Source organism: Adelges cooleyi, unplaced genomic scaffold (genome assembly GCF_023614345.1).
Source record: "Adelges cooleyi isolate 19-005CV unplaced genomic scaffold, UGA_ACOO_1.1 ACOO_flye_CR_arks_rails_tigmint_CR_PRNA_307, whole genome shotgun sequence".
NCBI classification, from domain to species: Eukaryota; Metazoa; Arthropoda; class Insecta; order Hemiptera; family Adelgidae; genus Adelges; species Adelges cooleyi.
In genome coordinates this window covers 1,640,958-1,656,663 of record NW_026095978.1, presented here as the reverse complement: position 1 = coordinate 1,656,663, position 15,706 = coordinate 1,640,958, and the positions used below count along the sequence as shown (strand labels likewise).

The following is a 15,706-nucleotide window of genomic DNA, read 5'->3' as shown; positions in this document are numbered from 1 at the left end:
CGAGCCAGACAAGTTGACCCTGTACAACAGCATTCCATGTAATTTATTTAGTTAGGTAATTTAATTTTTGGTTGCAAACTTAAACTTATACTTGAATGCCAACTCAACAAGCGACTTACCCGTTTATCTCAAATGGAATGTTTGCCATCAAACCGGAACAAAACTGCCATGGCCAAGTCTTCCAGTAGAATTTTGTTCGTTTGTCAGTGATGAATGTTTGTTAGAATGAATAAAAAATTGCTTACACGCTGTCTTGCATTCATATGCGATTCGATGCCAGGGAAACAAAACCGTTGACAGTCGTCTTTGGCAAACCGCATCTGTTTGACCGCCCAGGGTTTGTTGACCACGTGATAACATTTTTGTTTTAAGCCGGTATCACAGCTCCGTCGTCTGACGTGTCGTGCGATTTAAGAAGTGGGCGTGGCCACTAATGGTTACTAATGGTAACTGTTCAATACCACCTTGGTAATCACTAATCGTGGTTACTTAATCAGGGAATACCATAGAGGCAAACCCGCGAAATTTAAATTTGATAAAATAACTACTCAAAATTATGTTAACAAAATTTTCTTTTATTGATGATATATCATAAATTAGTATTAGAAATTCAATTTAAGTTTGTGTTGTTTGTCCATTATTAATACATTATTTTTAACGACTAAAAATGAATAATACAATTAATTTGTACTTATTGTGAGTTGTTGTACTAGTGAGATTTTTTCTTAGAATTAAAAATGAGACGTCAACACGAAGTCGAAAAGTACAATTACGATTTAAGTTTATATAGACGTAAAATAGTACTATTGTACTTATGGAATTCGACTAAAAAAGAAACCAAGTAATATTGTACATAATATAAGATCTTAAAGTTAACAATAAACCTCATAGTGCATTAATTAACAATTTAATATAATTATACTCAGTTCGAAAAGGAGATGGCATGTTCGACCATTATTGAAAGAACATCCATCTTAAGGAGATAACAGAATATTGCATAGCCGAACAACAGCTATCCAGTTCAGCACATTACCACAACTTTCTTCGCATGAATTCCACAACATTAGAAGAGCTTGTGTGTATTGTAGGTCCTCATCTACAAAGACTGCCATATTTTCGGAAGGACACTCTTTCTGTTGGGGAAATTTCAACATGTACCTTGGGGTGCGTTAAAAGTGTAAACATGGTCTACAAATTTAATTATAATAAATTTAGTTAATTTAGTATTAAATATAGGCTTAAGTTAAATAAAAATTATACATACACTAAGGATACAGAAATTAATTCATAATCTAAAATTACTATTATTTAGATACTTGGCTTCAGGTGATAGTATGATGTCACTAGTATATTCTTTTAGAATTGGTCAGAGTACTATTTCAAAGATTATACCAGAATGTTGCAACGTACTTTGGACAGTTCTCAAAAAGAAGGTTAGAATTTAGTTAATGATAGAATATATTTTATATACTTGAATGTGATTATTTTAGTGTAAACGTTGTAGTATAATAAATATTTAAAGGTTTTATTTACTCCATCCAAGATGAGTTAGAAAAAAAGTGCAATAGAGTTCAAAGATAAATGGAACCTACCCCATTGCCTTGCTGCTATTGACGGGAAACATATAATACATCAAGTAAATTTTATTCTATTCATAACAAAGTCCTATAATTTAAATTAAAACATGTATGGCCAATTTATTTATTTATTTCATTAGTGTAGCGCCTGATGGTGGTATTGATACGTTAGTCAAATACTGAAATCCTCAAATCTCGGTAAATATAAGACTAACGCATGCAGGGAGGGCCACGTGCAGGCTACCACCATCCTCCCCTACAGAATAATAATAATGTTACTACTGACAAAAATGTATTACATCAACTCGCAATGTTTTCTTTGATAACATCTCTATAAATATTGAATTCTGTATAAATAATTGGGTTATTACTTATTCAACCAGTTTTTCAATTGAAACATACTATTTTAATTTCAAATTACTTCCAGAACATATTAAATAAGTCACTTGAAATAGTTAAATGTTTAATAATAATATGCTATAACTAGATACTTACTTTTCACTTACCATAACTAATTATGTTTTAGGCTTTTCGAAATAGTGGCTCTATAAATTTCAATTACAAAGGGTCGCATAGTATAATTTTCCTGGCATTGTGCGATGCCAATTACAACTTCCTGTTGGTTGATATTGGTGCACCAAGAAGATGTAGCGATGGTGGTGTTTTTAGGAACAGCAATATTGGCAAAGCAATAACGCAAAATTTAATGGACTTACCTGATCCAGAATGGTTGGACCGTGTAAATGGACGCCTACCGTTTTATGTTGTTGGCGATGAAGCGTTCCCTCTTTTGGAAAATTTGATAAGGCCTTATTCTGGTAGGGGTAAGTCCATTTTGCTAAAAAATGAAGAAGTGTTCAATTACAGGTAAAAACTACAATTTATTTAATATCAATTATAAGTTTGAGATGACATTTTTAAGCCATATTGCAGTTTAAGTATTTAATCAATGATTATTTAGGTTAAGCAGAGCAAGAAGAACGATAGAAAATACTTTCGGATTTATCTGCATATAAACGTTCGACTTGTGCATGTGGTGTTTTTTGAGCTACAATTCATGTTTAAAAAAAAACAACACGATATTGTACTGTACTGTTTTTTTCATTTGTAGTATAAAAAAAACGATATTATGAATTTATAATGGGTGAAATAACTTGGTCACACAATAAACACCGCATTGGTGAATTGTACTTGATTGTACCTTATTGATGTATTATTTATTTGTTGAATCCATAATGTCGTTTACAGTGTAAATTTGGGTAGTATGTAGATGTTTATAACAACAATACAGCGGTACTGGAAAAACGCTTAAATAGCGGTAATATGTACATAATCAATTATGATTACAAAGATTATAAATTGAAGTGCCATATAACCAAGATTACTTAAGGATAATGTACTATTTCCATCCAATAATACATTTTGACATAACCGTAACATTAAAATAATTTTGAACAAATTTATTTCAAATGCACTTATTCCACCTTTCCACCAGATAGTAAATACTATGATTTAAATTTAATTTTATGGTCCTTATTAACGGTTTTCTTGGAGTTTTTTTTTCGAGTTGCTATGCTTGAAAGAACTTGGTAAAACGGACACGACGACCTGAGCAAGTTGTTACCGATCGTCAATGAACGATCTAGGAAATTCTTCTTTAGCTGGTTTTGCTGGGATGCATTTAGTTGAATTGAATGGGCTTGTAATAAGGTAAGCCATAGGACTTCGCATGTTTCATAAATTATTTTGCGAACCGTAGATTCGCCAATCCGATAGCTAAATGAAATAGTTGAAATAGTCTCCATAACCCAAAAATCTGAAAAAAATTAATTAACTTAAGAAGGAAATTTTAAAATAAAAAAACCAGTTTAACTAATATATCAAGCAACAAAACATATTTTGATCAATTTATCAATTAAAAAAAATTTGTATAGTTAATTCTTATTTTTTTTTTATGAATTATTTTTTAATTTTAAATAATTAAGTATATAAATACTACATATATTTATAATACGTATATTTATTTTCAATATGTGACTTTTCAGTCATAGAATGCAAAAAACGTTGGACCAGTCTTCGCGACCAGTTTCGGCGAAACGTAATTTAAAAAAAAAACTGTTAGTGGTCAGGGTGCAGAAAATCGGTGCAAATGGAGATATGAGGGCACTTGGGCTTTTTTATTACCTCATATGAAGGAAAGGACACAAAAATCAAACCTAGCTCCCGACAACAACGATGCGCATATTGTTGAAAATAGTCCAGTTTTTGAAGATTCGGATGAACTACTTTTTCCATGTTCATCATGTGCAATCACATTTCCCTCGCCAACTCCTTCTACAAGTTCTCCTTCTTCGCCAACTTCTATTATTGCCGTTAATCAAGAAAACAACTCAGATAAGAAATTTCATAAGCGTTCTCAACAACCAACGACTGCCCAAGTTCTACAACCTATCTTGCTTCAAAAAAAGCCAAGGTAGAAGCGCCTCTTGACCATATTGGGTCATTTTTTGTTGCTATGGAGGCAACGACTAAGAGACTACCACCCATCCTCCAAATTGAAGCAAAAGCTAAGATAGCTGCATTGCTTTCTGATTTGGAGATGAGGGCGTATTTGTCTAGCGAGCAAAATACTTCTTTTACTTCGCCACATAACAACTCTCTCGATGAAATAACAATTATGACGCATGCTCAAACTGTTTCTCCGGCTAATAGTGAATTAAAATTTACACTATTTTTAAATAATATTTATCCTATTCTTAATTTATTTTTAATTCTTCACTATTATTAATTTTTACACTATTCTAAATTCTAAAAAATTAAAAAATTAGGTATTATTACAAAAAAGTTTAAGTTTTAAACACTTATCAGTTATTTTAATGCTTTAGTGCTTAGCACTGCTTAGTAAGCAGTAATAATATGTTTGGTATATTATACATTACTTATGTATTATATTTTTTCGTTTTTATTTATACTCTTTTATTATTTTAACTTACTTTAGGGTGATAGTCTGTCTTTCATCCGGTGGAATACAGAGTCTGAAGTTTGTATCTTGGTTTTGTAGTTGCGGCAGCATGTTAAGCAATTCAAAAAACTTTTGCGAACTCATCCGGAAGTACTTAAAAAATTTTGCTTCATCCTGAAGAAGGTCTGGAAATAGAGTATGGAATTCTCCGTGCTCATTTCTTTTTAAATTTATGTTATGGACCCATACCTTTCTCTTCCTCTTCTGCAATACACGCCATTACAATAAGTTCCTCGTCGGAAGAAATGTCCATGGTAAAGTTTAAATAACGAAATTCACTTTAAAAACTATATTATAATTAACAAAACACACATCGCACAGCAACAAATTCAAACGTAGAATGACGATTCTCTGGGAAGGCAACACAAACCAGACGGAAGGAGACGCATCTAGTGTGCGACTTTGCACTGTTCCGTCACGTCACGTTCCAAACCGTCTCCAAGACGTATAGTGACGTGACGTAACGGAACGTACTTGGTGTGCGCGCTGTTTAAGGCGGTCAATGGATACGGTCGACTTCTTGTCCTTAACCTAAATTACGAAAGTCTTATCACCACGGTTTAGAACAGGATGAGGTCCAGTGTAAGGTGGCTGAAAAGGAGTTCGAACCAGATCGGTGCGTAGCATGACAAGTGCATATTTCTAGATCCTGATGAACAAATATGCGACTTTTCGAGTGACGTGATGCTGGGACAAGACGGAGTTTGGAAATTACGGTTCGGAGATTTGCCACAAAGTCTGAAGGTTTAGGAGAGATTGACAGGAGATAACTTACCAGGAACTTGCAATGTCTCTCCGTACACTAGCTCTGCAACTGAAGACTGAAGATTGGAGATCAGCTTTCCAGGCAGTGAGTAGACTAAGGAGTACTAATGGTAATGCGTCTGACCAAGTAGAATCTCCGTGGCACATAATGGCAGTTTTAAAAGAGCCGTGCTAACGTTCAACAAGACCGTTTGATTGTGGGTGATAACTAGTTGTTCTAGACAAGTAAATACCGAATAGTTTAAAATTCCGTCACACACGCACTGGTCATGTACATTATTAAGTATTAGCGTCTGTTTTTAACAGTTCTAACAGACTTGGGCCTTGGCTAATGTATGTTATTTGAAAAGTTATCCGTAATTTTTGTAAAGTAATTTTTGCTTAAAAATAATAAGTATGTTATTTATGTGTACATATTCTAATTGTACAGATTTGAAACTTTTGGTGGAAACGACATAAAAGTGGCTTATTTCCATAGATGTACCGCCGCGACTACTTATGTGTTCGGCACAACTATTGGAATTTATCAATGTTTCCAGAAAAAACTGATATGTAATTCGTAGTTTTGGTTTTGTAGTTTAGATCGATAGATTTGTAAATTACTATTGAATATTTTTCAGGTGCAGATATTAATGCTTTGGAGAAAATTCTGTTACACACACACACACTGATTATTATCAAGTATTAGCGTCCGTTTTTAACAGTCCTAGCAGACTTGAGCCTTGGCTAATGTATGTTGGAGCGTTACGCTTTTATTAGACGGTGACGTTTACCTTCCTTAAATATCAGGAGTAAGAAAAAGGACGCGCGCAGATAAAAATAACCCTACGCGGTTTACTCTACCACACTCCACCTCCCGTCATCAGTCATCCTCACTTTAAAATGAGTATAACTTTTGAACGGATGAATAAAAATACAAATTTTTTTTACCAATTATTTTGAATAAAATGGCTATCTTGAAAAAAAAATAAAAATATTATTAAAAAAGTAAAACAGGTAAGTGCAATAACAAGGTGGTGCTTATAGCACAAATGAGTATCTTATTTAAAAAAAAATCTCAAAAATATTCACTAGAACAAAAGTTATTTAATTTGTCAACTCTTTGTGGGCCACCCTGTATAAGTGTATATATATCTACATATATATAAAATGGTGTGTGTGGTTTATATAGTAATTTATTATTTATATGATATTAATTATTATTATATAATTGTTTAACCTCGCTCTTGAAAAAGTCGTTAGAGATGTAGGGGAAGACCGAGTAATGGAGCTTAATGAAAATATGATAATGTTGGCGTATGCGGATGACGTTGTCATATTAGGAAATAGTCGCCAGGAGGTTGTACACACCTTGGAAAAATTAATTGCATCCAGTCGGAATATGGGCCTTATAATTAACGAAGCAAAAACAAAATACATGCTAATGGCACGCCACACGCCTATTAAGAACGATTTGGTGGTGGGACCATACACCTTTGAACAGGTCGATGACTTTAAATATTTAGGAGTGAACATCAATCATAAAAACGATATGCACAATGAAGTTAAACTTAGGATAAACTCGGCGAATCGTGCATATTTCTCACTGAATAAACTGTTAAGTTCAAGAATGCTATCATGGGCGGCAAAGGAAAAAATATATTTAGCTTACTTACGCCCAATAGTGACATATGCCTGTGAGACGTGGTCGACAACTCAAGGAGATCAGGAGAATCTTCTCATCTTCGAGAGGAAGGTGCTGAGGAAAATATACGGACCGGTGAGAAATGAATTAACTGGAGATTATGAGAGGAGAAAAAATACCAAAAGCCAGGCGCCTAGAATGGGTGGGTCATGTGTGACGAGCCGAGGGAAGCTTAATTCGCAAAGTACTGATTAATAACCCAACTGGTAAGCGCCCTAGGGGAAGACCTCGGCAACGATGGCGGGATAGAGTCAATGCAGATGTGAGAATGGTGGACGGAGCAGCAAGCTTCGAGACTGCTATTGACCGTGACAGGTGGAGGGGCTTAGTAGAAGCTGCAAAAGGCCTTAATGGCCCATAGAGCAGGAATATATATATATATATATATATTATATAATATATAATATATAATATAACATAAATATTTCAAATATTGTTCAAATTGAGAAAAATATATTAAGTATTTTTAATATAAAAAAGAAGCAAGGTAACATTTTTTGGTATTCAAAGTCACTAGTTATTATTTATTACAGTTCATAAGTACTGAATTGCATAAAAGCAATTACTAAACTTTAATTTAAATTTAAATCATTTGATTTGGTATTCCTAGTGGGTCAGATAGCAGTCAACCCGATTCCAACTTATTAGTCCCTGGACCCTCAGTTCCTGATAGTTTACCAATAGACGAAGGAAAATCTTTTAGTTAATTTAGTCCATCACTACCATCAGACATAGTAACAATTAAAACAGGACCAGCTCAGCCAATATTACAAGTAAGTATTACCCAATATGTATAATATTACCCATGGGAAATACGACTGGCAAATACATCTGTTGAAGAAATGCCTAAAACTGAAAAAGTGAGCCTGGAACAGAATAGAAAAAAGTAAAACATAAAAAAAAGGATTCTCTGTACCAAAGTGCCCAAAAATACATTAGCACTTGGATAGAACTATATGGTGTGGGGTCTGCCAGCAAAATAAAAAATGTACGAGATATCTGTCACCCGAGAAAGAAGAAAAACCACAATGTTTTGTTGAGAAACCAAATTCATCAATTACTCAAATAACAACAACACCGGAGACGATAGGAGCGACAGGGATGGTTCTGGGTCGCGTCGGCCCGCCTCAACGCAACCGAATCTTCAATTAAGCCTAGGGGCCGCACTTGAGCATCGAGTGCGCATGCTTGAGCGGAGTCAAGACAAGATGGAACAGTACATTTTACATGATTGACAGGTTTTTAATCCTGTCAAAACTTATTTCTGATGTACTTTTCCAAACACCATCCGGTCCAGAAATGCTCACAGCCAGAGAACTCAAACAATTACGGGAAACAATATTAAAATATATTACGGCCGTTTGAGAAGCTTACATTAGAAAGTCTGGTGAAAAATATGTTGTTGTTAGTAAGATAATGTCATTGTTGAATTGTGACACTATTGAAATTGAATCATTAGAACCGAACTTAGAAATTGGACTTGAATTATAAGTTTCCAATAGCTACAATTTTAGACCCTCGGTTTAAGAAATTACATTTTAGAGATCCACTAGCCTGCCAAAAATTCAATACAAAAAACTAGTTCAACTGATTGTTCAAGTGTAGATGAAGATGTATTACAAGACAGCTACGATTTATGGGAGCACCATTAAAAGTTGGTGCACAAGTATAAAAAAAAACAATCAAGAGATTCCACAGAACCGACTATAGACAATGCCTACCTAGCCCAGCCTATATTATCTTTAAAAGAATAACCCATGGAATATATGAAAACAGTTTTTCCGGATTTATATCCACTTGCTAGAAAATATTTATATATTATGGGTACATCTGTAACCTTCGGAAAGACTGTTTTCTAAAGCTAGCATAACACTTTGTAAATCGAGGAATAGGATTTTATGGAAAAGATTGAGCACATTGAGCAATTATTTCACACAATTAAACGAGCCCAGCCCTCGTAACTTGAACACCTCGTGTCTTGTCACCACGTTTGCAGCAATCACAAAATGTTTAATGTAATCATGTGTACAAGTACGATAAAATTAAATTTTTAAGTAATTAAGTATACTAAATTATTTAAAAAAAATAATAATTGGTGCGTTGTAATTGGTTTGTGCTAAATGTATCTAAATATCTTAAGATTTCCTAATTTCGGACTAAATATAAAAACGATTTTACTTATAATGTTATAATTAATTTTTAAAAAGCCATAATATACATATATGGGACGTTTATTGTAAAAGTGGGGTAAATTCAAATCTTTAAAATATCCATATTTTTACTTAATAGAGTCATATTTAGTCATATCTTTCATAATAAAAGAGAAGCAATAAATAAATGCAAAAAAAATAATCGAAATCACTGAATTAATAATTGTATTTGTTTTCCTATTCACTATTTAACAAAAAGGTCATCATTATTTTAAAATTAAACTACAAGGAGATACTTCACTTTTACAACAAACGATACATATAAAGGTCTTTTTGTTTCAAACTCTTTTTCACCCTTTATACTTAACTAAAATCGACTATGTGGTATCATATTAAAGATTAAGTCTCCCGCTTGGGATAAACTGTTAATTCACAACGTTACATTGTAATACCTGTTCAAAAATCTAAGTTAACATAAGTCACTCCAAACCCGGCGTAGCTAGATACCCTGCTTGCGATTACTGTCATTCGCCCGATGGCAAGATCATGTGACCTGCTAATCATCATTCATACACATTATATTTCCAACTGTTGATACCGTAAGCGCATCTAATGTATACACTTGTATCATTAGTAACGTTGATTTTTGTATGAAAAGTTTTTGCTTGGGCCAAACTATTATCTATATATTTTAAGAGTCAATATAATACAAAATATACCAACTGTACATAATTACATAACACTTAGTTGTCTGACAACAACCAATAATGGTATTAGAATGCTTGTTAATAGTATTTTTTAGGCAAAATAAAAAAAAAATAGCATTGGCTGTAGTTCCTTTTACCAATATTCACCGTATTTATCTTACTATACTACACTATTCAGTTTTATTTTTGTTGTATTCAAATTCACATTGTATAATAAAAAACATTGTTATTTATGCTACAAGTATGATAAGCATGTTAACCGAAAACTGTATAATAATTTTTTAGGCAATATGTAATAAAACAAACTAAAGTCAACATCGCTAGTCATACATCAATTCTATTTTGACCATACAATTACATTTAAATCATAGTATTTACTATCTGGTGGAAAGGTGGAATAAGTGCATTTTAAATAAATTTGTTCAAAATTATTTTAACGTTACGGTTATGTTAAAATGTACTATTGGATGGAAATAGTACATTATCATTAAGTAATTTTGGTGTTATAGGGCACTTAAATTTAATAATCTATATTATAATCATAATTTACAATGTACATCATTACCACTATTCAAGCTTTTTTTTCAGCACCTCTGAATTGTAGTCATAAACATGTACATACTACCCACATTTACACTGTAAACGACATTATAAATTCAACAAATAAATAATACATCAATATGGTAGAAATTTTGTTTAGATTCAATAATGTCGGCTAGTCCAATTTTATAGTTAACGAACATTGAACGTACACTTAAAATATTGATACATATTTCAAGTACAATTCACCAATGCGGTGTTTATTATGTGACCAAGTTATTTCACCCATTATAAATTCATAATATCGTTTTTTTTTTTACTACAAATGGCAGACAGTACACTGTACAATATCGAGTTGTTTTTTTTTTACATGAATTGTAGCTCAAAAAACACCACATACACAAGTCAAACGTTTATATGCAGATAAATGTTATAGGTATTATGATGAATTTACATACTACCACTGTGTTGTGTTATTTTAAAGAATAAAATGACATACATGTTAACGTCAAACCGTTTCCAAGAACTATTCGACGTGCATTTTTTCATAAATTGACGTCCATTATTTTTCGTGTACGTCTAACATTTTATAGCCCATTGTAAACATCGTTATATGTAATATGCAAACCAAACGTTATTAACGCGAGTAGGATAGGTGTTATGATTGTTTTGAAAAAGTATAATAATACGCTGGCTGTAGCCGAGTTCGGAGCCGCCATGTACACACAACGATCTACCGAATGATTTCCAACAAAAAGAAAGACCATGATCGCAATAATTATAATTCACATCGAACAACGCAGAAATTAGAAGAAACACGGTATAGACTAGACGTCAACATTCGTAGGTACAAAGATGTAAACGGATAAAAATTTAACAAACGGAGGTCCGAGAATTTCGTTGTCAATACGTGTGTCCCTTATCAGCAGTTCGACGATTTGGGCTACGGGCGGGGTTGCTACAACTTTTATCAATTACCACTTTTTCCAATAAATTGTTATAAACAACAAAACATTAACTCAATGTGAGAGCAATGGGTTTTTTCCCCAAAAAATTAATTTTTAAATATATTACAACAGCCTTTTTATAGAGATTGTTTTTTTCATAAAAGATGGGAGAAAATAATTTTGAAAATTGGTATGATATTTACAAAATACGAGCCGTTTAAATTACTAAAAAAATAGCTTAATTGTGTACGTGAAATATAAAATAAAAAATGGTCACTAGAACTCTCCAAACAGTCCATAAAAAAATAATTTATATTCTATAACGAATAGGTTTTCTATTCATGTAAACTTAACATTTCCAAAATTATTATTAAGAATATTATTTAAACGAGATAAATTATTATTTAACACAAGCTGGATCCGCGCCTGAAACCTACGTAAAATAGCCTATGAATTTGCTCAACAAAACCATATACAAAATGTATTTAATAAAGAAAAAGAAAGTGCTGGACCAGATTGGTTTCGGTCGTTTTTGCAACGTCACCCTAAACTGAGTATACGTAAACCAGAAGCTACCAGTTTAGGTAAAAATTGCAGCGTTTAATAAAACTGCTCTGTAGCTGCATTTTTTGAAAATTTAAATGGTGTTTTTGTGAAACATAGATTTCAGCCTCATCGAATTTAAATGTGGACGAGACAGGCATCTCTACTGATCCTACTCCATATACAATTGTAGGTCCAAAAGGAGTGAAACAACTTGGCAAAGCTGTAAGCTGGGAAAGGGGTAAAAATATAACGGTCGTTTGTGCAGTAAGTGCTACTGGACACAATATACCACCAATGTTCATTTTTCCTCGTGAGCGGATGTCCGACCAGTTATGTAAAAATAGTCCTACTGGTGCTGTATATGAATGTTCAAAAAAAGGGTGGATAAATGAAGAGTTATTTTTGGTGTGGTTGAAACATTTTGTTAAAATAACTTCTGCTTCTAAAGACAATCCTTTACTTTTATGTTAGATAACCATAACAGCCACACTACTTTGTCAAGTTATAATTTTTGTCGAGAAAATGGTGTGATAATGCTATCTTTTCCTCCTCATACATCCCATAAGCTACAACCATTAGACTTAACAGTTTATGGTCCACTAAAAAAATCATATGCCAATCAATGTGATTTATTTCTAAGAAATAACGGGCATGAAAAAATTACACCTTATGACGTTGCAGGAATATTTAAAAATGCTTTTGTCCACATTGCAACAATAGGGAAAGCAGAAAATGGATTTAATAAGTGGGATTGTTCCATTTAATCCAAATATATTTGTTGAAAAAGATTTCTTGCCTGCCTCAATAATGGAACCATCAGTAGTTGAGGGTCTGAAGTAGGAAAAGATGCAAACTTAACCACTGCTAATACAAAAATAACATTGTGTGATGAAGCAAATACATCAAAAACTAATGTAACTTCTACAAATAAAAATGCTCATCTATCTTCAATAAAAATATCTATTAAACAGATTTCACCATTAAATATGAAAATTTTAAAAATAGGTAAAAGAGGTAAAAAAACTAGCTTATCTAAAGTTCTTACTGCAACTCCAGAAAAGGAAGACTTGGTTAGAAGAGAAGAGCCTTCTTAAGACAATATGTTACCCATTAGAAAACACTTTTAAAAATCAAGCTACTGTATGGGGAACTACACATGAAAATTAAGCTAAAGATTTTTATATTAACAAATTAAAAAGTGACCATATAAATTTGTCTGTTATAAATAGTGGACTTATTATAAATCCCTGTTTTCCATTTATCAGTGCAAGTCCGGGTGGTATAATTCATTGTGACTGTTGTGGAACTGGTGTCTTGGAAATAAAATGTCCATATAGTATTTCACCAATACCATTATCAGATACAAACAAAAATGTTTTTAGGTGGATTTAAGTATGAAGATTTTATTATATAGTCACCAAATAATTATTACATAGAATGTGTTATTATTGATAATGAAATATGCAATGAAATTTCAAACAAATCAAAGTGGGTTAATGAAGTTATTCTGCTTGAATTGCTTGGTCGTTTTTATACTAATAATCAACATCAATCTGTTGGAAAAAGTAATCTAAAAGAATATCTGGTAAACAAAAATGATCCATATCTATACTGTACATGCAAAAATGATACAGGAGGGAAAATTATTATGTGTACTCAAGAAGGATGTGCTAACTTGTGGAACCATTATAATTGCATTGACATCAAACGCAGGCCAACAACAAAAAAATGGAAATGTACAAACTGTAAATAATAAATAAAATAGATTTAAAAATAATTCAACATTATTATATATACATACATTTTTTAATCTAATGGAACAATGGAACTGCACATATTAATGAGAGCACAACAAACTATTACTATTGAATCCAACAAACATGAGTTGTCATCTTGGTATTTAAGAGTTGTAATTTGCACATGTCCATAAATAATTTTATACTTGGATCTGGTGAGTCCTATTATACGTTCTACATGTATTCTAACTGATGCTATTTTCCTTGTTTGTTCAATAGAATATGTATGTAATTGAGGAAGACCCCTTGTAAAGGCAGGTGTTTTTAAAGTAGCAAAATAAAAACCTACACTCTCACTTATAGCGAATCCCCTATCTGCTAGTACTACATCCCCTGGTAATAAATTATTCAATAACGTAGTTTTCTGTTATGTGTTTGTTACTTACCCTATCACCCCATCCTTCAGATATAAATGATACTACCCCTTGAGGTGTAATAGCTATCAAATATTTAACAATATTTTTGGTTTTTTAAGACCAAGTTTGTGCTTTAGCTTTTAAATAACTGGGTTTTTCAATTCCGATTTCAAAGCAATCAATGATAACCGCAACTGAGTTACCAAAAGCATTAAAAAATAAACGTGGCATTAAACAGCGTAATGCTTCCCTGTCTGGCCAGTAAATTAGTTTTTTCAATGCATGTTCTAAAAGAAATATAACTTTACGAAAAATGATTGATGCAGTACCACACGTGATATTAAACCTATAACTTAAATCAACAAATGGCATGTTTAACCTTAACTTCATAAGACATAACAATAATTTTTGAAATTCAGCTAACCTTTGGTTGCTAGAAGTTAGTGCAGGTTTAAATTCCTCTAAAATGAATAAAAAAAAGATCAATATTTTCTAAGCCAGTATAAAATGCTAACATTTTAGGACGATTACTAAATGACTTTTTACTTAAATTTAAATAATTTACTTCTAAAGTAAGTTTGTTGACTACAAAATTCATTCGAACTATTTCTTGTTCTAATGTCTGTATATTAGCCATGGTCATAGTTGTTGAAGTCGACGTCCCTGTGTCCATGTTCAGGTCCATACTTTCTACATATGACTGTAAATGTCGAGTTCTAGTGATGAAGAGGACATTGCTATGTACTACTTGTACAGAAATTTAAAAAAAAAGACGCTAATGAAGCATTGGGTTCATTCTTATATTAAAAGGAATCTCCTCTGAAAGGAATTAAAACTTATGAAATAAATAAAAATAGTAACACAAGTAAAGCATTAACAAAATTAACGGATTCTCATATAAAACCACGTCTATTCCAAAAAATTAATTGCAAATTAGCATTTCAAATTTTTAGCAATTCTGTAGCCTCCACAATTCACACTTGTATGGCTACAGGAGAGCTGCAATTCAACACCGCAAAAGACACTGCAATATTTGTAAAATATATGAATGATTTATTAGACACTTTAAACAGTAATTCTTTATTTGATAGAAATTCACTAAAAAGCGCTTTGTCGGAAAAAAAGGTGTTGGAATTTTTAAATTTAGCTAAAGAATGGAACCTTAATTTGCAAAAAATAACAAGTAAAGGTAACACTTGTCCTCCTTGTTTTAACAGCATGGTTCGGACCATAACAGCCTTAATAAATTAATATGAGGATCGAAAAAAACTTTGGTTTGAGTACCTTATAACTGCTAGGTTAAATCAGGATTTTCTTGAAAATACTTTTTCGGTATATAGACAGAGAAGCGGGTAAAATAGAAACCCTACATCAAGAACATTTAGAACAACATTCCACATAAATTCAAAAATCAATTTAATAAAACCTTCTAATTTTAGTAATTGAGAAGCAGATAATGATAAAAATATTTTAACTGATTTTTCAACTTCTATTCTAGAGACCACGAGTAATTTAAATTATGATTCTAATAGCAATACCTCCACCTCATCGTTAAATTCTCATTCTCCCACTTTAACAACAGTTCTCGCAACAAATAATTTAAATCCTATTTCTTT

The 15,706-nt window shown here is 32.3% G+C and overlaps 1 protein-coding gene and 1 pseudogene across 1 annotated transcript; one reads left to right on the top strand and one right to left on the bottom strand.

Annotated features, from left to right (window-relative positions):
• Positions 1-1,396: 1,396 nt before the first annotated feature.
• Positions 1,397-2,593, top strand: LOC126839746 (uncharacterized). The gene is made up of 3 exons (XM_050575157.1): positions 1,397-1,433; positions 2,144-2,444; positions 2,539-2,593. The coding sequence occupies exons 1-3, from the start codon at positions 1,397-1,399 to the stop codon at positions 2,591-2,593; spliced, it is 393 nt and encodes a 130-aa protein (XP_050431114.1).
• An 11,611-nt stretch (positions 2,594-14,204) lies between these two features.
• LOC126839745 (uncharacterized) lies at positions 14,205-15,310 on the bottom strand (annotated as a pseudogene).
• Between the last annotated feature and the right edge of the window lie 396 nt (positions 15,311-15,706).

What these genes read in the sequence shown, in the direction of transcription:
- LOC126839746 (XM_050575157.1), top strand. Translation starts at nt 1,397, where the DNA reads ATGTTGCAACGTACTTTGGACAGTTCTCAAAAAGAAG. An exon ending in GGACAGTTCTCAAAAAGAAG is followed by an intron (nt 1,434 to 2,143) that starts GTTAGAATTTAG and finishes TCAATTACAAAG; the next exon opens with GGTCGCATAGTATAATTTTC. An exon ending in GAAGAAGTGTTCAATTACAG is followed by an intron (nt 2,445 to 2,538) that starts GTAAAAACTACA and finishes ATGATTATTTAG; the next exon opens with GTTAAGCAGAGCAAGAAGAA.